Source organism: Silene latifolia, chromosome 10 (assembly GCF_048544455.1).
Source record: "Silene latifolia isolate original U9 population chromosome 10, ASM4854445v1, whole genome shotgun sequence".
Classification (NCBI taxonomy): Eukaryota; Viridiplantae; Streptophyta; class Magnoliopsida; order Caryophyllales; family Caryophyllaceae; genus Silene; species Silene latifolia.
In genome coordinates, this window is record NC_133535.1 from 145,444,275 (window position 1) to 145,471,497 (window position 27,223).

The window sequence follows — 27,223 nt, forward strand, 5'->3', positions numbered from 1 at the left end:
TGGATCGATGGGGAGGGTAGGATCGAATCGGTAGAATCGGATCGTAGAATCGCAAGATTCTACAAACTCACTAAATATAATTTTTTATTTGGTAAAAACATATAATTGAAAATCAAAACACTTATTTATTAATACTTATTCATAAAATATTGGTAATTAATGATTTTAGTATCATTGTATGAACAACTTACACGAAATTTGGGTTTTACTGTGTCATTATATAAAAATCTATATTAATTTTTTTATTATGGAATCGGACTGTAGGATCGTAAAATGGTAGGATCGTATTATGATCTCATCTCTAGAAATTTTCAAATTAATAGGATCGTAAGATTCTACAACTATGATAGAATCGTAGGATTCAGGATCGATCAAGCATTTTTGGATCGTAAAATCGTAGAATCGTTGGATCGAATCGCGATTCTGACAACAAAGGTGCCACATCGATCATAGCCTAAAACAAGTTAACAGTTGAATCGGTTCAATCAAACTATTTTTTGAACACCCAAAAAGGTGAAGATAAATTTCATTACCATTTTATTGGAAAAAAACTACAAATAGTCTTTTTATGTTAGTTGATATCGAAGACGACGTAGATTGATAGCTAATTTAAAAATACAGTCTTATTATGTTAGATTTATTTTTAAACCATTTTTTTTTTTCTATAGTTCAATTTTATGTTAGATTTATTTTTAAATCATTTTTTCCTTTAGTTCAATTCAATTAAGATCTCGATTTTTTGGCGGAACTTTTTGAACTGGATCAAAAGAAACTGAATTTATAAGACCTAAATTTAACTATATCGAACTAACTTGAGCAAAGTGAAGAGCAAAAATGAACTAAATTGAACAAAGGGAGGAACAAAAAAAACTATAAACTACTCTTGACTATTAAAAGTGCTTACAACATAGTGAGAGAACATAAAGATTCCAATATAAAAAATCAAATTAAGAACTTTATTGTCTTTATATTCTATCTCCTTCGTTCTGATCCATAGTTATTATTTTTAAAATAACTCATAATTCCAAACAGTGATATATATTTTTTAACCGAACGACAAGAGTAACTTTATTCAAGATACAAACATGAACCTAGTTTTGCAACTTAGCTACAAATTCTTCAATGTTCCTTGAAGTGCTACCACCTTTTTCCATTGTCTCTTTAGCCAAATTCTTCCATTTCTTAGCATTACTTTTTATTTCATTGGACTTATCTCCTTCCATAACCTCTAAAATACACAACTCAATTTCCTCCCTAGTCACTAATCCACCCTCATTTTTCCTCACCTTAACTCCAATCTTCCATAAATCCGTAACACATTTCGCATTAGTAGGTTGATCGGTCCATTGCGGAAATGCCACCATGGGCACACCCAAACTTATGGCCTCTAATATCGAGTTCCACCCACAATGAGTCACAAAACAACCTAAAGCCGGGTGACTCAAAACCTCTAATTGAGGACACCAATTGACAATTAAACCTTTTTCTGACGTCTCTTCCTTAAAATTCGGAGGGATTTTATTCTCTTCGGATGCCCTAACAACCCATAGAAAAAACTTGTTACTTTTCAACAAAGCCCTTGCAATTTCTTCCATTTGTTTGTCTCCAAGAGAAGCCATGCTTCCCATTGATATATAGACAACAGAGCCACTCTGCCTCGCGTCAAGCCATTGTATGCAAGCATCCGTCTCCGGCTGGAAAAGACTAAGGCCATAGTCATTGTCATCGGGTATGCGATTGTCCAAATACTTTGAAGGAATGCATGGTCCTATTGTCTTCACTGTGCATATGCTTTGCATCCAGTTTATTACCTATAATTCAATCATAAAAACATGTGTTATATATGTGACAATTTCTTTGCTTGAAAATAGTGACTAGCTCCAATTTTAAGTGTCTGGCACCAAATTCTGACCGAAAATGTCATAGTCTAGTCACTCTAGTGGTTAATAATTAGTTATAATGGACAATAGGTCCAGGTTCAAATCCTCAGTCCTATTATGTTCCTGCTAACATGTCAATGTTTTATGTTTACCCCTACCGAACACTTTGTTTAGACGTCTACTACTCCGGTATCCATCTATAAATTCATTACATGTGTAGGGACATTTTTTCACAAATCATTGCTTTTTTTGTAAAAGAAATGAGTTTGTAATATGTACAAAGAATCATCACTCAATGATTTTATCGGCTAACTTAACTGACATATACGAAGTACAAATCATTGAAGTTTGAATATACCTCAATCTCGAGCGTGTCCAAGGTGTTGACGAACAAACAATACGCCTCTTCCACATTGGATAATTGATCAAAAACCAAACTAAGATACCCCGGAGGGTTATGGCTAGGAGCGAGCACAAAACTTGGCAAATCACCAACGTTTAAGAACGATTTAATAACCGACAAAGATGCTAGATCGGACCCGGTTGGTGGATGAAGAGACCCAATTTGATTAATTATTGTTGATGATGCCTTAAGACAAATTAATCTCATTGTTATTTAACTAGTGTAGCTCCCGTGCTATAGCACGGTTTTTCTAGATGGAAATGTAAGAAAAATTAACAATTAAACTATTGGTATTTTTCTATTTTCAATTAAACTATTGGTATTTTTCTATTTTCAATTATACAGCATATATTGATGGCTACTTTTATTGTGTACAAAATCAGAATATCATTAAAATGAATTAGGGGAGTAGTTAATTAGAGAAATATACTAAGTACTGTAAGTAACAGTTAGCGACGTAGGCGGTAAACTTAGGCGGAAAAAGTTTGAGATTTGTTATTTTTTTTAGTAAAAAGGGGATGTCAAGTGATTCTCTAAAATAATAATTATTGCATTATTGAAAAAGTTAACAACTTTTAATTTATAATTTAATACTAACTTTATTTAATTTTAATGAAAAAATAATAATTATGAATTTAATAAAAATATTAGAGTTATAATTATTAAAACATATTTATTGAAAAGATAATTTTATGATACTTATTTCCTAATTTAGGTAGATGCTTTTTGGAGGGAAAACTAAGAGAATTTTTATTCTCTTAGTAGTAGGGGGGATTGTGTGCCTCTTAAGTTTTAACCATGTAGCATGAAGCTTCAATTATCAATTCAAGGTTATCAAGAAAGTCATCATGAAGATCAAAGATGAAGATTGTCAATTGTGTTAAAGTCATGTGTTGTAAGGAGATCTTTAACTCGAATTTATGTTTAGGTGCAAAAACAACAGTTCAGTCAACTGTTACTTCTGACTCATTCTTCAAAGAATTATTTCGAAAATATTTGAACCTTTGTTAAAATGCTTTCAATGTTCACAAATAGTTTTCTGAAAAATACTTTGATGTCTTTGAAGAAAATAAAGCTTTCAATGTCTTGCTAAGGAGTTTGATTGCACAATAAGACATTTTCTATAAATGGGTTGTTTGCTTTTGACATTTATGGAAATGTTTATGGTTCTCATAAACACAACTATTTATGCTTGTTTCTTGATGAAAAACTCAACCCATATTTGTGTGTGCACAATCTGATTTCTTGCATTCTTAGGCACCGATTTCTTGAGGAAGAATACTCGGTTGCTTGATGAAGAATTCGGTTGACTTGTGCATGTTGCCCAAGCAAATTACTTATATTATTTTAATCACTTGTGCTTATGAGTGTAAGATATTTTAATGTGTAAAGTATACTACTTGGACATTATAAATACCTTGCTTAATTCATTTATACAAGTGTGCAGCAACGAGTTTAAAACTGAAAAAGACTTATGCTTTATCGAGTAAATTAACTTTGCAAAATCGTTTATCATTTCAAAATCATTGAGTCATTTTGCAAGTTTGTTTATTTATCTTTGAGTCTTTTATTGAGTTTGTTGTGTTGCACCTAGTCGTTTAGTCGAGTTCGAGGATCCCGTGTTTTGTACTTAAACTTTATCTCCTCCGTTCAATTGAGTGAACAACATTGAGATAAGTGGAGTCTTGTAACAACCGGGTAGAACCAAACCAAAGTCTTAGGATAGAGTTATCCTTAAGCACGAAATCTTCGAAGCGGAGTAGCTTTTGAGCATGGAGTTTTTCGGCGGAGTAGCCCAAAGCAAAAGCCTTATTGCAGAGTAGCTTTAAGCACGGAGTCTTTCGGCGGAGTAGCCCAAAGCAAAAGTCTTGGAAGCGGAGTAGCTTTAAGCACGGAACCTTTCGGCGGAGTAGCCCAAAGCAAAAGTCTTGGAAGCGGAGTAACTTTTAAGCATTAGCAACCGGAGTAGGTTGGAGAGTTGTTTTATTATTCGAGGTGGTCTTAGTTTGTATGAGTTTACTTCTAAGACGTTTAATAAAATAGCGTTGGACGTAGGTCGCGGAATACTGACCGAACCAGTATTTAAAAAGCATCGTTTGTCGTGTCTATTTCGTTTTATTTCCGCTGCCACTCTATACTCGCGTTTATATCTTCAAAATCAACAGTTGAGTACAGTGTAACTTCTGTTTGCTGAATCGTTGTTGATTACTTCTAACTCTCTAGTTCTAAGTATCAACTTCTCCTTTCATTTAAGCATTGTTTAAAGTGTTTAAGAGTTTTAAAAGAAGTTTTCATTAAGCTTAAATTTTTAAATAGACACCTAATTCACTCCCTCCCCCTCTTAGGTGTTCTCGCCCATGACTCTTCAGTAGAGCATTCAAATTGCCCTTATTAATTCATGGTAATAAATTGAATTTACCACACAAGATTGGGTAAAAAAATGGAGCTCCCTCAAGGCCACATTTTTTTACCGCATCTTATAAGAGGTATAAAAGGTTTGTATTTCAATGAATAAATTTACAATAAGTTTCATCCTATTTATACTAATGCTAATGACCTAATAGATGGAGTCATATACAAGAAGCCTATAAACATAAGTTATGGAAAAATATATTACAATTATACACTTGAATTATTTGTTGTAGATTGTGTCTTGCTTGAGGAAGATATGGAAGTTGTAGAAGATCTTGGAATATCATTAATACGCCCCCGCAAGATGGACGTAGGAGGGAGGAGTCCAATCTTGTCACGCAGATCATGGAAACGAGGCTTGGGCAGGGGCTTAGTAAGTGCATCGGCCAGTTGATCCTTGCTTGCGACGTGTTGTATGCGAATGTGGCCAAGCTGAAGTTGTTCCCTAACAAAGTGAAATGAGAGAGCCATATGCTTCATACGAGAATGGAAGACAGGATTTTTGGCGTAGAGAGTAGCAGAAATATTATCACAGTAAATTGCAGGCGACTTTGTGACATGAATGTGCAGCTCATTGAGTAGATTTCGTAGCCATAGAATGTCAGTAGTGACAGCTGCAATAGCCCGGAATTCAGCCTCAGTAGTGGATAGAGCAAGACCTCGTTATTTCTTTGAAGACCACGAAATGGGGTTGCGGCCTAGATAAGTAATGTAGCCGGTTGTGGACAAGTATTGATCCTTATCACCCGCAAAGTCAGCATCACAGAAGGCATGTAAGCACAAAGAAGATTCCTTATAGAGTTGGATGCCGAGAGTTTGAGTGCCCTGGAGATATCGAAGTAATCGTTTGAGAGCAGACCAGTGAGTTGCGGTAGGATGGTGCAGAAATTGGGCGAGTCGATTTGTAGTAAAGGCAATATCTGGTCGAGTAAGCGATAAATACTGAAGACTGCCGACAATAGCGCGATAGTTTGAGTGGTCTTGAAGGGGTTGATTATCTTCACGGACAAGATGGCAATCAGCGGCCATAGGTGTTGAATTTGGTTTTGCATTTGACATATTGTACTTTAGTAGTAAGTCATGAATATATTTAGATTGGTTTAGGTGAAGGCCGAGTGAGTTTGGTATGACCTCAACACCGAGGAAGTAAGAGAGCGGTCCAAGATCTTTAATGGAAAATGTTTTTGCTAGTTGATCGATAAATAATTGTAAATGTTGGTGGTTTGGTCCTGTAACAATTATATCGTCAACATAGACAAGCATGTATATACGAATGTGATTGGTGTTAAAAATAAATAAAGAGGAGTCTGAGATAGATTGTTTGAAACCATAGGTGATTAGATACGATTTAAGCTCGGTGTGCCAAGCTTGAGGAGCTTGTTTGAGGCCATAAATTGCCTTGTTTAGCTTGCATACATAGGTTGGCTTTGATTCATCGACAAAGCCTTGTGGTTGTGCCATGTAGACATCGTCTGTCAAAGTGCCTTGTAAGAAGGCATTATTAACATCAAGTTGTCGTAATGGCCAGGTTTGGGTGACAGCTAAGGAAAGAATTAGCCGAACAGTAGCGGGTTTAACGACTGGGCTAAATGTCTCGGTATAGTCCAATCCGGGTCATTGATGAAAGCCTTTAGCAACGAGGCGTGCTTTTTGTTGTTTTAGGGAGCCATCGGGGTTGTATTTAATGCAATAGACCCATTTACATCCAATTACATTGTAAGATGGTTGTTTAGGGACTAATGTCCATGTTTGATTCCGTTCAAGGGCACGAAATTCTTCTTGCATAGCTTCATGCCATTGAGTGAAAACAAGAGCTTGTTTTACAGTTGTGGGCAGCGAGTGTGATGAGGCAGAAGTAAGAGCAAGGTTGGCATAGCGTGGGTTTGGTTTTCTTATGTTATTGGCCAGCCGTGTTACAACTTTTTGTTGTGTAGAGGGTTGTGGTTGGTTGGTGTCGTGACTGGTAGTGGAAGCGGATGGGGTTGTATGGGATGAACTAATAGTATTTGAAGAGGGTGTGGAAGCAGGCGTGGTTGTGGGATTTGTCGAGGAGGTTTGTCTTCGACTGTAGACATTTGTGATTGGGTGGCGAGAGCGAGGAATAGGGGTTGATGTCGAGGTGGTGGTGGAGACGTGATTTGGGATGGGTGTGGTGGCAGCGGGTAGAATGGTGTGCATAGGAGGACACCATTCATCAGGGTCCGTATTGTCAGTTGGTGGCGAGGTTGTGGTGCGTAGTCGAGAGTAGGGAAAATCATCTTCAACAAATGTAACATGTCTCGAGGTGTATAATCTATTGGTTTTGGGATCGAGACAGTGAAACGCACTTTGAGTTGAAGAATAGCCAACAAATATGCAAAGAATAGAACGATACTCGAGTTTATGATGTGTATACGGTCTTAGCCATGGATAGCAGAGGCATCCAAAATTGTGTAATTTTGTATATACCGGTAATTTGTTATGCAACTTATAGTACGGAGTTTGTCCTTGTAATGTAGGTGTGGGTAGTCTATTAATGAGGTATGTGGCCGTGCTAAACGCGTAAGGCCAGAACGTGGTAGGCAGCTTAGCGTGGGCAAGCAAGGCTAATCCGGTTTCAACTATGTGACGGTGTCGTCGTTCAGAATATCCATTATGTTCGGGAGTGTGAGGCGGTGTGGTAAAGTGGCTTATGCCATTGTCGAGCAAGGTGGGTATCATTTTCTGAAATTCTCCACCATTGTCGGAAAAGAATTGTCTTATTGGTTTTTGAAAAAAAAATTCTACAAGGGCTTTAAATCGCAAAAAAACTTGTTGGGTTTCTGATTTACGTTTAAGTGGAAATAACCAAATATATTTGCTAAAGTGGTCAACGAAAATTACGTAATATTTGTAATTTTCACGAGAATGAACGGGCCTTGTCCATAAATCCGAAAAAATAAGTTCAAGTGGTGCGTTGGTTTTGAAGGTTGATATTCCGAATGGTTGTTTATTGCTTTTACTAATTTGACATGATTCACAAGACGAGAAAATAGATAACTTAATAGGTAAATTTTTATTGATAATTCGCATTACATCGAAGGTAGGGTGTCCTAAACAATGATGCCATGATAAAGGAGTTGAGCTTTTCTTCGCAAAGCTTGAAGTTGGTTGGTTCGTGCTCAACTCGTATATGCCGTGTCTAGCTCGGCCCTGGTGGATTGGTGCTCCCGTCAACATGTCCTTAATAATAAAAGAATCGGATGAGAATATAACAAAGGCATTATTATCTTTACACAATTTCGAAATTGACAGAATATTACGCGAGATTTTCGGAACATGTAAAACGTTATTTAGCTTTAGAGAATTAAGAGTAAAATTACCTATATTGGCGATGTCGAGAGCGGATCCGTCACCAATAATGAGGTCATCTTGACCGAAGTAAGGGGTGTGAAGGGCAAGGGTATCAAGGTCGTGGGTTACGTGGTGTGATGCCCCACTGTCAAGAAGGTAATTTGGGTTAGGTATGAGTTCGGTGGAGACGGTGTGAGCCTGCGGTGGTGGTTGTCGACTTGGTGGGGCAGGGAACACGATATTTGGGAATAATTTGCGGAAGAATGGACACTCGGAAATCACATGGCCCGTTTGTCAACACCACTGACAACGGCCCTTGAATGGCCGAGGGTTAGGGGTGTTCACGGGTTGCTGCTGGTTGGTGTGGTAGGGGTCCGTGGTGTTAGGGTTAGGTGCACGGTTGTGTTGGTGGTAATTGGAGGTGTATCGTTGGTTGCCATAGTCTCTGTTTTGGCGATATGCAGGGTTAGCAGAAGGGTTAAAAATTTCGGTTTCGGGTTGTTGTTGTTTAATAAGTAATTCATGTTGTAATAATTTTTCATGGAGTGCTTCGAATGTTATAGGGTTGTCTCGAGCACGAACGGTATCCATGACGGGTTTTTAAAGCTTGTAATCTAGGCCTTTTAAAACCTTGAAAACAATGTCTTCCGGGTCACATTAAAGCTAGTTGGTCGATGATTACTTTTATGGAGTTCATATAATCGGTTATTGATTGGTCAGTGGTTTTGACAATTGATTCAAGACGATTTTTAAGTTGTAATATGTGCGCACGCGAAGGGTTTGCGTAGGTTTGCGCGAGTATATCCCAGGCCTCTTTCGAGGTTTTTGCCCGGACAATTAAGGCTTGAACAGCCGAGGACAAGGTTCCCATAAGGGCGCCGAGTATGAGGCCGTCTTGTTTAAGCCAAGTGAAATAAGACGGGTTGGGTTTTTCGACTTTGTCGTCACCTACAATGGTTGGTGATGGAGATGGGTGGGAACCGTCTAGGAACCCGAGTAGGCTATATCCAAAGGGGATAAGGGTTAGTTGGAAGTGCCATGAGGTGTAGTTCATGGGAGTGAGTTTCACACAATGATTGAGATTGAAAGAGGTGAGTGGGGTGGTGGTTTCGTGAGGGTTGGAGATGGTGGTGTCAATGTTGTTAGTCATGGTAGAAGTAGGTGTAAATTGAATTTTGGTGTGGCGTTTAAAGATGGAACGGCGGGGTTGGAGGTGAGTTTTGTCGGATCGCTGTGAGCTTCGTGATACCATATAAGAGGTATAAAAGGTTTGTATTTCAATGAATAAATTTACAATAAGTTTCATCCTATTTATACTAATGCTAATGACCTAATAGATGGAGTCATATACAAGAAGGCTATAAACATAAGTTATGGAAAAATATATTACAATTATACACTTGAATTATTTGTTGCAGATTGTGTCTTGCTTGAGGAAGATATGGAAGTTGTAGAAGATCTTGGAATATCGTTAATACATCTAAAACACAAGGTATTAGAGAATCATATATGACCATTTTAGGTGTAGGCCTAAGGGTTTGTTGATTTGTCTTGTAATTGTCTAGTAGATCAACCAAACTATTAAAAACCGAGTCCCTTATTCGCTTGAACCGGGCATCTTGGTCTACGTCGTCTGGGTTGTCGTCACCATCATAAAATCGAAGAAACTTGATGGACGAAGAATGTTGCTTGTTCATAAAGGAATCATGATTAGGAGTGTCTGAGGGCATGAGTAAAGTTACCTTAAGCCCTTTAAACACTAATCGCTTCACGAATTGGAGAATCGGGTTAATATGGCCTTGAAGAGGAAATGGGAGGAGTAGAACATGAGCTCCTTTACTTGGTTTATCAAAGTTGGCTCCATTCATGCTCTCCATAATTTTTTTTTCTTTGGTTGATCTTGTTAGTTGCTATGCCTTAGGTTAATGTATGTTTGTATGATACTGTTTGGTTATGAAATATTTTCGTAATTTGGTTACTTATATTAGGAATTTAATCACGAGTTTAATTAAAATGTGGCAATAAAAATTGGTTGATGGCTGTGTTGGGCAGGTGATTTGAATGGCTAGTAAATTTTGAAAATATTAACACATCAATGTTAATAGTAGTCCTCCCATAATTATACACCATCCATAAAATTTTCAATTAAGGTAATCAGAGTAGGTGCAAAGGAAGAAAAATATTAATTACTTAATGTAATTAATTGGTTAATTACTCAATGCGGTCCAAAAAATTTCTTGTTTTTTTGAAAGAACTTGGTTCTTAATATCAAACTAAGTTTATTTCTTATGTACCAAAAAAAAAAAAACTAAGTTTGTTTCTTCAAGGACAAACTTTTTCATGTAATGGGACAAATTTTTTTTAAAGGTTCTTATTTACAAGCCCAATACAAATGTTCCGGGCGTAATTCCAGAGCAAGTATTGTTACCACCCGTGGCTTGTAGAATGATGTCTTGAGTTGGATCCCTCGTCTCTATCGTTCCTCTCGGCCTCTCCTGCAACAATGAACGAACTGAGGGCTTGGCTTTGTGCCAAGCGTACTCACTCCGACGCTCAAGTCAGTAAACTTAGAGGGATAAGTTGTTACTTGACTAAGGATGTATTGTTGAGAGATAAGGGAGATATTACCAGATGAATAGTGATTCTTAGGTTAATTTTTGGATCCTTTCTTCAATGAAGGTTGAGGAGTATTTATAAGCTTTCACCTTTTGTCACGTAGTGGCCAAGTGGCCAAGTGGCTAGCAGGTGGAAAGACCGTTCTACCCTCGGCCGATGGACCTATGGCAGGCCGGCCGAGGGTCTTGGATATGAGTACGCGGATATGTGTCCCGGTGGTGGTTGCAGTAGAGACCCCAGTGTGACAGCCGATGGGTTGCATCGGCTAGACCGTCTAGGTCGGCGACTTTCTTTGTGGATATCCTTGACCTTGCTCAATATGTTGACTTGGTCGGCGGTGCGAATATGCCCCATCAATTTGCCCCAGCGTAGTCTATCTTTGTGGTATAGGCTCCGATGTATCTTTGAGCGTATATTCTGCGAAAGTAATTTAAAACTTTTTCTCAGATCGGCTTCTTCTATCTCGGCCTGGTTCTTATTAGGCCGTACCATATATATCCCCCTCCGCATGGATGTGTAAAGGGCATCCGATGTGGAAGAGAAAGTGACGCCGGCCGAGACCGGGGTTGGGAGTGCGGTTGTTTTGATTGCCCCCGTGGTGCTTCTTAGCTTGGTTGATCATGCGGCGGCGGAGAAGCGGATGCCTAGGAATTTGTTGAGGAAGATTAATAGGCGAAGAGAGGTGAAGGGGCGTGTTGAAGACGCTTCATCACTCGTGCATTGATTGACGTTTGACGCTTGTTGCGACGATTGACTTTCCATGGTTGCATGTCCGCACGTGTCTGTTAGGCCGATTAATTTGGCGCTTCATGGGTCATTCTCGATTGGTCCTTCTTCATGGGATTTTCCCTATAAATAGAGCAGTTATTCCGTGAAATTGGCCACCAATTTCATTCTCTCCAAAATTTTCTTCTTTCTAAGCTTTTAAGGGCTTCTTTGTCTTCTAATTTTTAGAGTTGTTACTCCGGCGAGTGTTTTTCTTCAAGGTAAACAAACAAATTTCCTCACTTCTTATTTTGTTAAATAATCATTGCTATCATGTCTTCTGCTGACGTCGGGACTAGCACTTCTGCGCCGGGGGGTTCCCCGTCGCGTCTTGATGGGGAGGGGATACTAGATGCCATCCCGATAAGGTTTGGGGGCCCTAGGTCTCCTTCTCCCGAAGTTGATCCTCAAGTTTTGGAGGAATGGGAGGATGACGATGATGTCGATCATGACGCAGACGATTTTGGTGATGATGCTGCAAAGGCTCGTCCTAATGAGGGGAGCGATGCGTTATGGATCACGGTGACGCCTGTAAGGTCCGCCTTGACCGTGCTTGACCCATAAGTTCGCCGATTGTTCCGCGAGACATTTTTCGAGGGCCATTTTTCCTTTGGCGGGGATACAAAATTGTTATCCCGAGGAGGGTCGGGCGGTCTGTTGCCCTCCCTCGGGTCACATCGGCGTATACATGCGGCACTTGGAGTACGGGCTCCGGTTTCATTGAATGAGTACGTTATGGCCATCATTCGGGCCATGAACGTTGCTGTTGCCCAACTGCACCCGTTGGCTGTGAGGACCATAGTCGGCTTTGTCTCTTCAAGGGAAAGGCCCCAACGGTGAATTTATTCCGCCGGCTTCATCATCTCCGGCCATCAATCTCTGGCGCGTCGGATGGTACGATGTGCAAACGGAGCCGGGTTATGTCTCTGTTGACAAACTTACTTCTTGCAAGGACTGGAAAGATCGGTGGGTGTATGTTAAGGTGCCGGATGACTATCCGCCGCCCCGCTCCTTTCGGACCAAGTTAATTTGCGGTGTGAGACTAAGGCGGAGCACGACGGATGGGTCACCGGAAAAAGCTCAAGATGGATGCCAGCAAGGTCCCTCTTAAGGAGGATGAGAAGGCGCGATGAGGCTCTTTGAGGCGGACAAGAGTGGGGTGCCGAAAAGATGGATTCCCCAACACGAGATCATCCTCCGGGATGAGCCGCTCATATGTCGGCCTCATACCGGCCCTAGCACGGGGTGAGTGGGGTCGGTGTGAGGCCCATCACCGCTCTCGGTGTTCTGTTTCTCGAACTTCGATTTATTTCTTCTACTTAACTCTTGCTTTGTTTCCTTCGCACCACTTTGGACCGGACTGTCGAGGATATCCTCCTGAGAATGGGGCTGCACAAAAATAAAACCGTTGCTAACTTGCACCCTAAGGCTCTGACCCATGACCGCAGGACGTCGCCGAATGATCTCATGGATCAGCAGCTGAAAAGCTTGAATGCGGTGGAGGCCCAGGCGAAGGTTGTTAGTAACATGCCGCGCCACACGCGAAAAACGAAGTCTTCGGCGGCGATGGCGTCGACATCAGTTCCACCTCCCATTCCCCCTGTTCAGAAGGCAACGGTGGAGATCGTTGATATCACCAATGGGGAGGACTCTGATGAGGAGGGGTCTCCCCTTGTCCGTAAGAGAAAGGAGACAGCCTCTACCGCCGTTGTTGCTCCTGCTGGCGAGGAACGCGTCCTCCGGCCAAGAAGGCCAAGCACGGTACTGATCTATCCTGTGGCTCAGATTTAGCCGGTTCATTAGGCGCTGCTGATAACGGGCTCTCTGGCATGTCTATGCAGGTTGATACTGATGCTTTCGTTAAAATTTTGCAGATCAGCCGCTGTCGGCCGTCGCTCTCATTGAGCAGCAAGTGGAGGAGAAACCCGCGCAGGCTGGTGATCATAACGTCACCGTTGACCCTTCATCCCAGAAGGCTTCCCCCTCCCGACTGCAGGCTGGTGATCGAAACGTCACCACTGACTCTTCATCCCAGAAGGCTTCCCCCTCCCGGCTGCAGGCTGGTGATCGAAACGTCACTACTGACCCTTCATCCCAGAAGACTTCCCCCTCCCAGCTTGTAGCGGAAAGCGCGAGGCTGATCGAGGAGCTGGCGAGATGGAACGAGCTGACCGGTGCTCGTATTATAGAGCAGGAGAAGGCCGTGGCCCAGTCCGCCCTTGAGCTTAATGCCACTAAGAAGGTGGCCGTGAAGGCGAAGCTGGATCTCCTCAATGAGCAGAGGTTTAGGGGAGATGCTGAGAAAGCGCTCTTGGTTGAGAGAAAACTCAGGGAGGACGCTGAAAAGGAGGTCCTTGCTGAGAGAGCCAAGGCCGAGGCTGCTGCGGCCGAAGTTGCAAAGCTGCTGGAGAAGTGTGCCCTTGTTCAGAGGCACGCCGACCTTTATTTCCAGCAGAGGAATGAATTCAGGGGCATGCATCAGATCCAGGGGAAGGTGATTCGGAGCAAGGAGGCCATTATTAGACAAAAGGAGGAGGACATTGAGATGCTCCAAACCGTCATGCTCCCTAACATGTGCACCGAATTCCGGGATCTGGCCGAGGAGGCTGCCAGGGAAGTGATTGAGGAGCTCTTCCCTCTCGAGGGTTCCTTTCCGTGGGGCAAATTTGACGAGCTGTTTGACGACAAGCTCGAAGCCAAGGAGAAGGCCGTGGCGGAGAAGGCCAAGGAGGCGGTGAGGGTGAAGATAGAGAAAGAGGCGGCCGCGGAGAGTGCAGCCCTTGCTGAGAAGGCTAAGGCGGCCAAGGAAGAAGCCGAGAGGGCAAGGGCAGCTGAGGCTGCCGAGGCTAAGGCTGAGGCTGCTGAAGCTGAGGCTGCTAAGAACGCCGCTGGGTTGCCCATCGAAGAAGATGCTGCTACCGCTGCTGATGGCGAGCGACAGAACGAGCATAGGGAGACGGGCGGTCGTCACCGAGCTCACCCGCGTCTCAGATAGCTTCAGCTGTTCGGGAGCCAATTATTAAGCCTTCCCTCCCTGCCATTTTTGGCGCTTCAAATGATACCTGTAATCTTTTGTTTTTCTTTTCCTTGTATTTTGTACAACTTTGGTAGGTTGTGTTTTGGCTTATCTTTATGGGGACGGCCATCGTCTGTATTCTCCTCACTTGTAGCTTATCATTTTTAATAAGAGTTCGTTTCTTTTGTCTTCGGCTTGGCCGAGGTCTTTACCTCACTTTGAGTTTCCTTGCGCTAATAGTTGAGCGTATCAACTGTACTTAGCGTCTTCACTTTGCCTCTGGCTTGGCCGAGGTCTTTTTGTCACTTTGAGTTTCCTTGCGCTAATAGTTGAGCGTATCAACTGTACTTAGCGTCTTCACTTTGCCTCTGGCTTGGCCGAGGTCTTTTTTTCGTCTTCGTCTGAGTTGCCTTTTTGTTTCCGCCTCGGCCTGGCCGAGGCAGTCTAGAGTGCGCATCCCAACTGTGTTTAAACTCTTTTAAGGCGTTTTGATCGTTTTGCAGTATCAATCTGCTGGCCGTAATCGCTTCATGCGGCGTCGCTTCGAGGGTGATTCTTTGCTCTTGTCGGTGTGACAGTGTGAGCCAGCGTCTGCTTATTGGTAATGACGGCCTCTCTTGTCGATGTGACAGTGTGAGCTGCGTCTATTTCTTGATGACGGCCGTGGCGTCTACCACTTGGAGTGACTGCGACGGCGTCAAACCTCTTGGGGTGACTGCCGTGGCGTCTACTACTTGGGGTGACTGCGACGGTGCCTGCTTCTTTATGGAGACTACCGCTCTTGTCGGTGTGACAGTGTGAGCTGGCGTCTATTTCTTGATGACGGCCGTGGCGTCTACCACTTGGAGTGACTGCGACGGCGTCAAACCTCTTGGGGTGACTGCCGTGGCGTCTACTACTTGGGGTGACTGCGACGGTGCCTGCTTCTTTATGGAGACTACCGCTCTTGTCGGTGTGACAGTGTGAGTCGGCATCTTCTTCCTGTTAATGACTGATGGGGAAAAAATGGACACTTTGATGGAAGACTTGGACGATTTTTCATTAGGTATAAACATGCGTTGGGGCGCCCACAGCTATCTTGGACACCTCCGCCGCTATACAGAGTTTTCCCGAGATTACCAGCGTCCTAATGGCTTATCAAAGGCACACCTTCCCAGTCAACCGCTAGTTGCATCCATGAGGTCGCCCTCCTGTTGTAAGGATGGACTTTTTCCTTTCTCTGACTTCTTTGCCACTTTGAGGGATTGCATGTTGCATCCTCTGGCAGCTATCTGGACGTTGACCACCTCGTCCTTCTCGTCCTTGGAGACGAGCTTATGCGCTTCCCCCCGGTCCGAGACATACATCAGTGTTAGGGCCCGGATAGACATCACTGCGTCGGCCTCGCTCAAGGTGACTCGGCCTATGAGAACGTTGTAGGCGGACGAGCCGTCAATGACCACGAACTCAGCTAGGACATTTTTAGCCGCATTCCCCTCGCCGAACATCATCGGTAGTCTGAGTGACCCCAGCGGTACCAGGCCGGCCCCAGAGAAGCTGTATAATGGATTGGTGCAGGGGCTTAAATCCTTGGCTTTCAGACCGAGGCTGAGGAAGCACTCCCTGAACATGATGTTCGTGTAGGCGCCTGTGTCAATCAGGCACCTCTTGACCAGATGGTTGGATATGTCCAAATTGACTACGAGTGGGTCGCTGTGAGGAGCGATGACGCCCTCGTAGTCCTTCCTTCCAATAGTCATATCGGGGATGTCGGAAGCGGGGATCGCTGCGTTGGGCACAAAATTGATGGCCTGATATAGCTCGTTCAGGTGCCGTTTGTGCCCATGAGCGGACCCTCCGTTCTCGTTGCCCCCGATGACAACATGGATTACTCCTATCCGTTCGAAGACGGACTTCTTATCTGAACTGCCGGCATCAGCCTTTTGGCCCTTGGCAACGTACTTGCCGAGGCTCCCCTTCCGGATCAGCTCTTCAATGGCATTCTTCAGATGCCGGCAGTTGTCAGTAAGGTGACCGGTGTGACCGTGGTACTCACAGTACTGGCTCGTGTCACCGTCTCCCTTCGGCTTGGGGGGCCTTTCCCACTTCTGGCCCTCGTTCTTGCTCAGGGCGAAGACCTCTGCGGCCGATACGACCAGGGGGTGCGATCTTTGTACCGATGCTGGTAATACGTTCCCGAACTCCCCCCGGCGCCTGCCGAGCTCTGTTTCCTGGCGGACTTGTCAGACCGTGACCTATCATTATCGCGGCGTCTTTCAGCAGATCGTGACCGATTATTGTCACGGCGTCCTTCATCCGGGTTGTCCTCCCGGCGGCTCTTCTTTTCTGAGGGTTCGGCCTCGTTAGGGCCTACCCAGGTTTTGTGGTAGTCTTCCACTTTAATGGCTTGATCAGCCAATTTCTCCTGGCGGCGTCCAGGGTCAGGCCGCCGCTTTTGATGAGCTCGTTTTTTAGGTCTCCCCTTGGGAGGCCTTTCATCAGTGCGAAGGCTGCCAGTTCGCTGTTCAGCTCACGAATTTGCTGAACCTTCGCGTCGAACCTCTTCACATAACTTCGGAGAGACTCGCCTCCCTCCTGTCTGATAGTCAGGAGGTCCGATGTTTCCACGGCCCTCCTCTTGTTGCAGGAATACTGGGCTAGGAACGTGTCCTTTAGGTCGGCGTAACAGTATACCGACCCGTCGGGTAGCCCCTTGTACCAACTCTGTGCCATCCCATGCAGTGTCGTTGGGAAGATTCGGCACCAAACCTCATCGGGTTGCTCCCATACTGACATGTGAGACTCGTAAGCCTCGACGTGGTCGGTTGGGTCGCCTTCTCCTTTGTATGCTATAGGTGGTAACTTCAGCTTAGTCGGCACCTGGACTTCTAGGACGTGGCGGCGAGGGGCTGTCGACCACATGTCGAACGACACGCGGCGATCGGCTCCTCGCATTCCTAGTCCGGCTTCTCTCCTCGTAGCGAGAAGGACTTCTCCTCCGACTCTGGTGAGTCGGGCTTCTTCTCCAACTCTGGCGAGTTGGGCTTCTTTCGCTCCTCCGGGGTGTGCCTCGTTCGTGCCGCGGCGACGCTGTCTTCTCACGAGTGCGAGAAGGACTTAGGTCTACCACGACCACTTTGGGCTCCTCCGGTGTCTTGACGCCAGGTCGCTTCTCCTAATGCTCCGTTCAAGTTTCTTGGGGTCACATTTTGGGCCCTGGTCTCCTGGACGGTTTCCGCCGCTCTTGTCGGCGTGACGGTGTGTGCCGCGTACTCCGATTAGGTCCGGGAGCATCTTCGATTTCTTTGCGTCAACCACATGTCCCATGATGGTGACCTGGTCGGCGAGAGCGGGCGGAGTGTCTGGTATTATTGGCATCCCGTACTCCGGTTGAATCACTTGACCGGCGGAGGGTTGCACAACTCCAGATTTGTGGACGGTATCATCTTGGTAGAATTCGGTTTCGTCAGTCACGAATGCCTCTTGTTGTTTCGACATCTTCTTGGCTTTTGGGGTGGGTTTTTTGTGTGTGTTTTTTTTTTGTTTGGGAATGAATGTGACTAGCTTCTAGTGTCTTTCCCCAGAGACGGCGCCAATTGTTCCGGGCGTAATTCCAGAGCAAGTATTGTTACCACCCGTGGCTTGTAGAATGATGTCTTGAGTTGGATCCCTCGTCTCTATCGTTCCTCTCGGCCTCTCCTGCAACAATGAACGAACTGAGGGCTTGGCTTTGTGCCAAGCGTACTCACTCCGACGCTCAAGTCAGTAAACTTAGAGGGATAAGTTGTTACTTGACTAAGGATGTATTGTTGAGAGATAAGGGAGATATTACCAGATGAATAGTGATTCTTAGGTTAATTTTTGGATCCTTTCCTCAATGAAGGTTGAGGAGTATTTATAGGCTTTCACCTTTTGTCACGTAGTGGCCAAGTGGCCAAGTGGCTAGCAGGTGGAAAGACCGTTCTACCCTCGGCCGATGGACCTATGGCAGGCCGGCCGAGGGTCTTGGATATGAGTACGCGGATATGTGTCCCTACGGTGGTGGTTGCCGGCCGAGACCCAGTGTGTGACAGGCCGATGGGTTGCATCGGCTAGACTGTCTAGGTCGCTGACTTTGTTGTGGATATCCTTGACCTTGCTCAATATGTTGACTTGGTCAGCGGTGCAGAATATGCCCCATCAACAAAGAACTCCCAATTCCAATTGCTCTCATAAGTCTTAATTGTGGCAACAATTTTTCATAAGGGTGTTTAAAGTTGAACCATAAAGATTATTTTTATGGTTGGCACTTTTTCGGTTTTCGAGTCTACCCAATTAATAACTAAGAGTGAATATACTCCTGTTGAGCAAATGTCAACTAACTTAGTTGATAAAGTTATGAGAGGTGATGATACTTATGACATGAGTTCAAACCTAGTCAGCATCAAAAACGCTATTATGATTTCCTTTACACCCAAAAAAAAACCCATTGAGTTGTTAAACAACTGCATTTCACGGTCGGGCTAAATAGATCACCCTAAGCAATTGACCGAATCATTCCAAAAATAACCGTGTGGTCTAGGTTGATTGGACCAACCCTTACCCAACCCTAAGGGAGAGGCGGGTTAGAATATAAGATCATTGATCGGATCTCAACCATTATCTTAAGATTTTGATTGGAATGGTCTCTTAACATGGTATCAGAGCCAAGGTTTATTTCGTCCTGGGTTTCGAATTTAAATGGCCTTGTCCAACCCATTTTCATGTTCTAACATGGTATCATGCAGAGCCAGTGTGGCCATGAGGTCATGGGTTCAAATCTCGTCACCCCTCCTTTCTAAGGTAAGAGGCGTGTTAGAATATAAGATCATTGATTGGGTGGGTCTCAACCATCACCCTAAGATTTTAGTTGAGATGGTCTTCTCATAGGGTGTGGGCTAGTTGGCCGTATCAGCGCGATCAGCTCATGCCGAACCCTGACATAGCACATTGATTGGCTGGGAACGGGGGCGGTTTAGAGCAAGTCCAATGGTAAGCTAGTTTCTACTAGCTTACCTTTGACATCTCACATTTTAAGCTATAAGAGCATCTCCAATGGTTGAGAAAAAGGACTTGCTTACAATTTTAAAAAATTGCAAACTAGTAACTCAACCATTGGAGTAGTCCAAATAGAATAGCTTTGCTCAAAAAAATTTGAGCTAGTAGCTCCATGGAGCTACTTGCTTAAATGGACCCACAAAAAGAACATAGCCAATAGGAAAATAGTGGTCTCATTTATAGTGTTTTAATTTTATATTTAGAAATTTAAAATTGAATAAAAAAATAGGAGAGTGTATTAGGTGGGTCACATCAAGCTGGTAGGAAATCGGCTTCACCGTTGGAGTAAGTTGTAGCTTGAAATGATTGTAGCTCAAAAAAATGATGTGACAAAGGTAAGCTAGTACCATTGTAGATGCTCTAAAAGTTTTGAACTAGTAATGTATTACAATGGTTTAGCTTGATTTTTCGCTAGCTTAATTGGACCCACATTTAAGCTACTAACTTTCTATTGGTTGTTTTCATGTGGTAGGTCCATTTAAGCAACTAGCTTAAGAGCATCTCCAATGGTTTGACTTGAGGACTTGCTTGCAATTTCATAAAATTTCAAGCAAGTAGCTCAACCATTGGAGTTGGTCATGTAAATTAGCTTTGCTCAAAAAAATTTGAACTAGTAGCTCCATGGAGCTACTTGCTTGAATGGACCTACAAGATGAATTAACCAATAAGAAAATTGTGCTCCATTTTTAAATTTTTAATTTTATTTTAAAAATTTGGAAATTGAATAAATAAATACAGGAATGTGATAAATGGGTCCAATCAAGCTAGTAGTAAGTTGGCTAATCCATTGGAGTAAATCATAGCTTGAAATGGTTGTAGCTTAAAAAAATGATGTGGCAATAGTACCATTGTAGATGTTATTAATGAAGCTAGTTGTTTAAATCAAGCAAGCCTACATACACTCCAATGGTTTAGCCATTAGCTTACAATTTTGTAAAATTGCAAGCAAGTCCCTAGGCTAAACCATTGGACTTACTCTTAGAGCATCTCCAATGGACGGCTACAATACATTGTAGCCTGATTTGCCAAGTCGGTTTTTTAAGCTGTTTTACTTTTCAGCTACACTAAGAGCATCTCCAATGGTTGAACAAAAGGACTTGCTTGCAAATTCTAAAAGTTTCAAGCTAGTTGCTCAACCATTGGAGAGCTTCACATGAACTAGCTTAATTTGAGCAACTAGCTCCATGGAGCTAGTAGCTCAAATGGACCCACAAAGAGATATGTGCCAATTAAATAAATGTATATTAGTCAATTTAAGCAACAACTCTTATAGCTTAACCATTGGGGAAGTTTGTAGCTTAAAAGTGTTCTAGCTCAAAAATGTGATGTGGAAAGTTAAACTAGTAGGGTTGTTGCTTACCATTGTGGATGCTCTAACGCCCCAATGGGAAGCTACAATATTTTGTAGCTTATATGGGTCCACCTTATTAATTTCATCCAATAAAAAAATTTACCTTTTCTTTTTTTCATGTCAAGCATGTAGCTTGACAAAGCTACAATGCTTTCCAGCTACATTTGTTCACTCCTTGTCCAATGGTAAGGTACTTGCTTGAAATTTTACAAAAATTGCAAGCAAGTCCCTAAAAACAACCATTGGAGTTGCTCTTAGCTTTTATACTAATAAATCAAATAATAATAATAAATCAAAAAGCAAAAAAATAAAAAAAATAAAAAGTAAAAAAAAAAATTATTCATTATTAAAACTAATTTTCTATTGGTTGCTTGGTAATTGTTTTTTCATCTAAGCAAGTAGCTTAACGAAGCAACAAGCTTAAAACAAGCCATTCGACATGTTCTTCTCCAATGGTGTAGCAACTAGCTTGCAATTTTGGAAAATTGCAAGCAAGTCCTTAAGCTACACCATTGGACTTGCTCATTAGAATCATTTATTTACTTTCAGCTACAATCTAAAATATTCATGAATAGACAGGTTAAGCTTTTAAGGATGGGTCGGCCCGCACTATTAGCCAGTTAGCCACCTGTAACAATAATCATGGCGGTTTGAGCCAATGTATTTCAACATAATAAAACTAATAAAAATGATTGGGTAGGACAACTCTTCAAATAAAATTAAAATTAAATAACTCAAACAAACATTAATAATGACATAAATATATATGAAAGAAATACATACCTCACACTCTAAGTGATCAAATGTGTTAAAGAAACGCCAATCAGCTTGACCATAATTTGTGAATTGATTAATCACAAGCTTTTCAAGGGCAGGATACAATCCTACTTCATACACAAAAGATGGCATCTCCCTTGCTTCTATCAATAATGGCGTGTCATTAGTAAAAACACCTCGCCACGGCCCTTCTATAGGAACCCTTAGTACACCTTCATAAACTTGGTAAAATATTAAGCTCACAAGACAAGATTGTGTGAAAAAAGACGCTCCGAACACCCCAAATTGTCTAGCTACGTCGAGTGCCCAAGGAATACTTGAATCGTAAATTATGCACTTGATGTTATGGCCTAATTGAATTTTCGTCTCAATTAATTGAGTTAAACTCCGAGGTGCAATTAGGTCAAATCTCTTGATGTAGGCATCGACATTTTTTGTGTTAGCGGTTTCAGTAAGGGTGCTACCATCGGAGATTGTTTCGATTGAGATTGAGTTTGATTGTTCGGAATGGACAAATTTGGAGGAAAATGCAGGGGTGGTCGCTAACGTAACTTTAAGGCCTCTTGAAGCTAGTTGCTTAGAGAATTGTAGCATGGGATTTATGTGACCTTGTATTGGATATGGAATTACAATAACATGGATTTCATTAAGTTCTTGGGGTTGGCTTTCCATTTTTGTAGTACATGAGCAAGGCAAACCAAACATTAGAACATGTCTTATATAGGGGCGTAAATGAGTTGATTTGATTCATTTGTTACAAATACTTTGTTGTAAATCCATTTGACCAATTGCCTTTGTTTTTAGCATCAATAAAAATTTCCGATGATGAAATATTTTAATTAATTAAAGATAAATAAATAATCGGTACGGATAGAGCGACTATTATCGCCTAAATTCGGGGATATTGTCCGCATTGTTATTATAATTTCTTTGTCAAGCCAACTAATGTCATTGAACATATACTTTACTCTTCAATAGATTATACAATCATGTCGGGTACTTACGGTGCAAATGATCTCATTTTGCTAAAGTTTTTGGCTTTTGTGCATGATAGAGAACCTAAGGGAGACCAGATTCCATATTATAATAAAAAGTTTTTTTTTATAAATATTTATAGATTTTGGATTGTTATTTAAGAAAACTTGTGTTATTTCTATTACACATTAATCAAAAGCCCAAATAGATTACTCGATAAATTTGTATAAAAATATTTTATTTTGATAACCAAAAATTTTAGATTGATAACTTGTATATTTAAATGTGTTAGTTTTTATCATTAAATGTCGAGTTGTTAAAATAAAATTAAAATATAAATAAAATTATATTTTATAATTGGACTTCTCTTCTTTTGGGCCAGTCATATACTATAGGACGGTCCTATAGGAGAGGTGTTGTTTCTATTATTCACATTAGTTGGATGAAAAACGACATGATATAACTGGTACACTAATTATTCTATAAGACCAATTTTAGAGTAAGACGGGCCCAATTATGAATAAGCCCAAACATTAATTCACCTCTCCCTTCTTTATTTCTCCTCTACTGCTTCACGTTCTCCCTGAGCAACTCAAATCCAGCCTCTAAGCCACCCATGCCCATAATCATGAATTTCTTGTCTTGACCCAGCATTCTGGCCACACCTATGGACGACGATTTCCACCCCGACCCCAAACAACGACATTACTTAAACCAGTAAGTTGTTAAACTAAAATCGTTAGTCATTAAACTAAAAACCATACTTCACAAAAGTAAAGTAAAACTTTAAGATTTCAATAGAAAAGAATAACTTTCCATCATAATTATATGAAGTTTTGAAACTAAAATTGTGAGTTTTGAAGTTAAAACTTTCAGTTGCTAAACAAAATATATTCCCCAATGAAATACTATAGGTAAATCACAAGATATGTGTAAATGTTTTGAGCTAATTTAAAATGTAACTTTTAACATTAAATTTTCAAAGTTCTCAAAATAAAAAAGTGAATATTCAAGTTAAAATAGTCAGTTATGGTTTAGAAGCATCAATTTTAATTTTAATTTTAATTCTTGATCTTTCAAGATCAATTTACCAAACCTGGTTGTACTTGGTGTTCATCGCCATTGCCAATGTTCATCTTCTATAGTGTGATTATATGTGGAAGGAGAAAGAAAGCGGACCGCCAATACTGATGACGATGGTTGTAAATGATGTTGGGGCGGTGTAGACATAGGTGATGGTGGTGGTGGTGCTCGTGTTGGTGGTGGTAATGGTAGAGGTAGCGGTGCGATGATGGAGAGATCGTGGTAGGTGTTTATCACACTTTGGCGCTTTACATATGAATAGAGGTTTTCAATTAATTTGGGCTAAGTTCTTCTATTGGGTATGTCCTATGCTATAGGGCGGTCCTATAGGAGAGTTGCTGTAACTGGTAATATTAGAGGTGACAATTATTAACACGGCCCAAAAATACAATACGAACCCTACACAAAGTTAACGAGTTAGGGTTGAGAGGTTGTGAGTTGTGACCCATTTAAATAATTGGGTTGACACGAACACGACACGAAATTTAAATGGGTCGAGTTAGGATTGAGCTCTTTTGACACAAATCCGGCACGACTAACCAATTTATTTAAAAGTGTCATAATATATCTGAGCTGAATCAATAAGTCAACCAAACAACTCAAAAATATAAGGCTTCTCATTCATCTTTTTGGGATAACAAAGCTATAAAACTTATCTTATTTAATGGGTTAAACGCTTTAAATGGATTACAAATGACTCACTACAAGATAAATGGGTTAAATAAGTCGGATTGTGTTATAGAAAAATTAAATGGGTTGGGTTTAGAGTTGAGACTTGAGACAAATGACCCTTTTATGTAATTGAGTCGGGTTAGGGTTGAGATACTAGTAACCCGTTTATAATGCCAATAGGATTTGAAATTTATTCTTTGCCTTCTATTATATCTGTTTTTGATTTTACGTATCCTTTATAAGTGCCGTTTTGTGATATAATCCGTATTAATAAATTAGTCCTTCTCCAAAAAAAAAAAAAAAAAGGGCTTGAACTAGGCGAACATATCAATTGTATGGGCTGGTTGATTCAAAGTGAAATAAAAAAATAAAAAATAAATAAAAAAAGCCCAATGTGGTGGGCTGAGAAGAGGGGTCATGGGGAACACGGCCTAAAAGAGCAAACAGAGACTTCAACACCTTGGGCCCAAGTAAAGAGGACAGCCAAGGAGATGAGAACAACAAAATGCTTTTTTTTTGGGTGTCGATATTATTTTGAATCGGCGACAAATTTAATGAACTTCTCAAAATATGCTTTGTTGTATATATGTCTTACATCTTTTAGTCGTTGTTTAGAACGATATTATGAGGGACGGTATCTAATTGACGTAAAATGGAATCAATTTTTCTAAAATCTAAACGACGAATTACTAAGGAAAACAACGCTAAACTAATCGATGTAAAGCGAATCGATTTTATAAAATCAAAACGACGAATTACTAATCGTAACAAAGGCCATGTTTGGTAATCAACAGATTGATATTAGCAGAAGCAGATTGGTCAAGCAGATTATAAATGGTAGATTGGATTAACAGGTTTGACTAATATATTTCAATTAGCAAATTTAGTAGAAGTGTTTGGTAATTAGCAGATTTTCGTTAATAGATTGTTGTATCTATGTGTAAATTGTTGACGGATTCATATTTCACAATCTACTAATGTAAATATGCTGGGTAGAGCACCATATTGGAAAACAGTAGATTGAGCTTCAATCTACTGTTTCAATATGCCATTTATCAAACACTCAAAATAGTAGATTGGTGAGTCAAACATACTAAAAGTCTTCAATATGTTGAAAATTTTTCAATCCGCCGTTTACCAAACACCCCCAAAGTATCACTATAACTAATCGATGTAAAACGAAATCGCCACAAAGTGAATCGTTTTTTTTTTAAAAAGAAAAAAAAAACTCTCATGTGCAGTTCCCACGTCCAGACCTAGATTTGGAGGTGTACCATACACGTCTAAACCTAGGCCTGGGCGTGGATGGTCCACGTCAAAACCTGGGTCTGGACATGGACCATACATATCCAAACCTATGTTTGGAAGTCGGAACTTCACATGCGAGCTTTTTTTTTTTAAAAAAAAAAGAATTGTTTTATATCGATTAATTACATTGTCATGATTAGTAATTTGGCGTGGGTGTGTTTTTTTAAAAGAATCGATTAGTTTAAATTGTTTTGATTTCAGAACAAATTATTCATTTTACATCAATTAGTTTAACAACGAGATTTTTCTTATGACGAAAGAAAGCACACGGAGAGGTGAATTTTACTACTACATATCTTCTTAGGGAAAATTGCCCCGTAAAAATATGAGTACCTAAATTTTGATTTACAAATTCTTGCTTATGATGAACACATCTATCTTAAATCCATGAAATGGATCAAGTATTTAAATGAGAAAAAAAAAACGAAATATCTTAAGACTAAGTGAATAACAAAAAGTTTGTTTCATCGAGCAATATATTACACAAATTCTCACCTTAGACGGATACTATCCGTCTAAAGCTGTAGACGGATAGTGTCCCTCTCACAAAATGAGAGTAGATAATGCCAGGGGCGATTCTAGGATTTGATAAATGGGGGTGCGGATTTTTTTTTTACAACGAAAAATCGCGTTATACATTAAAAAATACTCCCTCCAATTTCATTTATTGTTCCCCTATCTTTTTGGCATAAGAAATAAGGGAATCAATTTGGACCACACAATACACATGACCCCACATTAAATTGATTTTGGACCACACAAAGTTGTCCAAAAAAGGAAAGATGGAACAATAACGAAAATGGATGAAAAAGGAAAGAGGAACAATAAATGAAATTGGAGGGAGTATTATTTAATTGAGGAAAATGTATGGCAAAAGAACATTAAAAAAATTTGCTCAATTGGAGGATTGAACACATGACCTTCAAGGTGAGAAAACATATCACAAACCACTATACCATAAGTTGGAATTTTGGAATGAATTACAGGATTTTGTTCTTAATATTGATTTGCCTTTCTTATTACTAGGGGATCTTAACGAGATTAAGAGTCCTAGTGAAAAAGAAGGGGGTGCAAAGGTAACGAATGCGCGTTGTGTAAGATTAACTAAGTTCCTAAGTAATACTAATTGTATAGATCTCCCTTTTTCTGGTAATTTTTTTACTTGGAGAAAAAAGAAAAGTGGTTCCGAAAATGTTTTTGAAATACTTGATAGAGCCTTAGCGTCTCCTAATTGGATTAGTCGATATCCAAACATGCAATTTGTGCATCATGCTTTCACTAGCTCCGACCATTGTCCTATCTCTGTGAAGTTTCATGACCGAGTTCATAAGAAAGCCCCTCCTTTTCGTTTTGAACTCATGTGGACCCTCCGGAATGATTTCAGTAAAATGGTTAAAAGTTGTTGGCAATACCAGTTTCAGGGATCTTATATGTTCTGTCTCTCCCAAAAATGCAAATTGCTAAAACAAAAGGCTAAGAAATGGAATCAGTCTACTTTTGGAAATATTTTTAGACAACTTTCAATTGCTGAAAAAAAGTTGGAAAATATACAAAACCAACTAGGTACATCTCATATTACCAATTTAGAAGTCGCGCAA

The 27,223-nt window shown here is 41.0% G+C and overlaps 1 protein-coding gene across 1 annotated transcript; it reads right to left on the reverse strand.

Annotated features, from left to right (window-relative positions):
* Nucleotides 1-1,054: 1,054 nt before the first annotated feature.
* On the reverse strand, nucleotides 1,055-22,259 carry LOC141609287 (mogroside I-E synthase-like). The gene is made up of 2 exons (XM_074428395.1): nucleotides 21,594-22,259; nucleotides 1,055-1,811 (listed from the first exon to the last, which is right to left on the reverse strand). Exons 1-2 carry the CDS (start codon nucleotides 22,257-22,259, stop codon nucleotides 1,092-1,094), a joined length of 1,386 nt encoding a protein of 461 aa, XP_074284496.1. The 3' UTR covers nucleotides 1,055-1,091.
* Nucleotides 22,260-27,223: the final 4,964 nt, after the last annotated feature.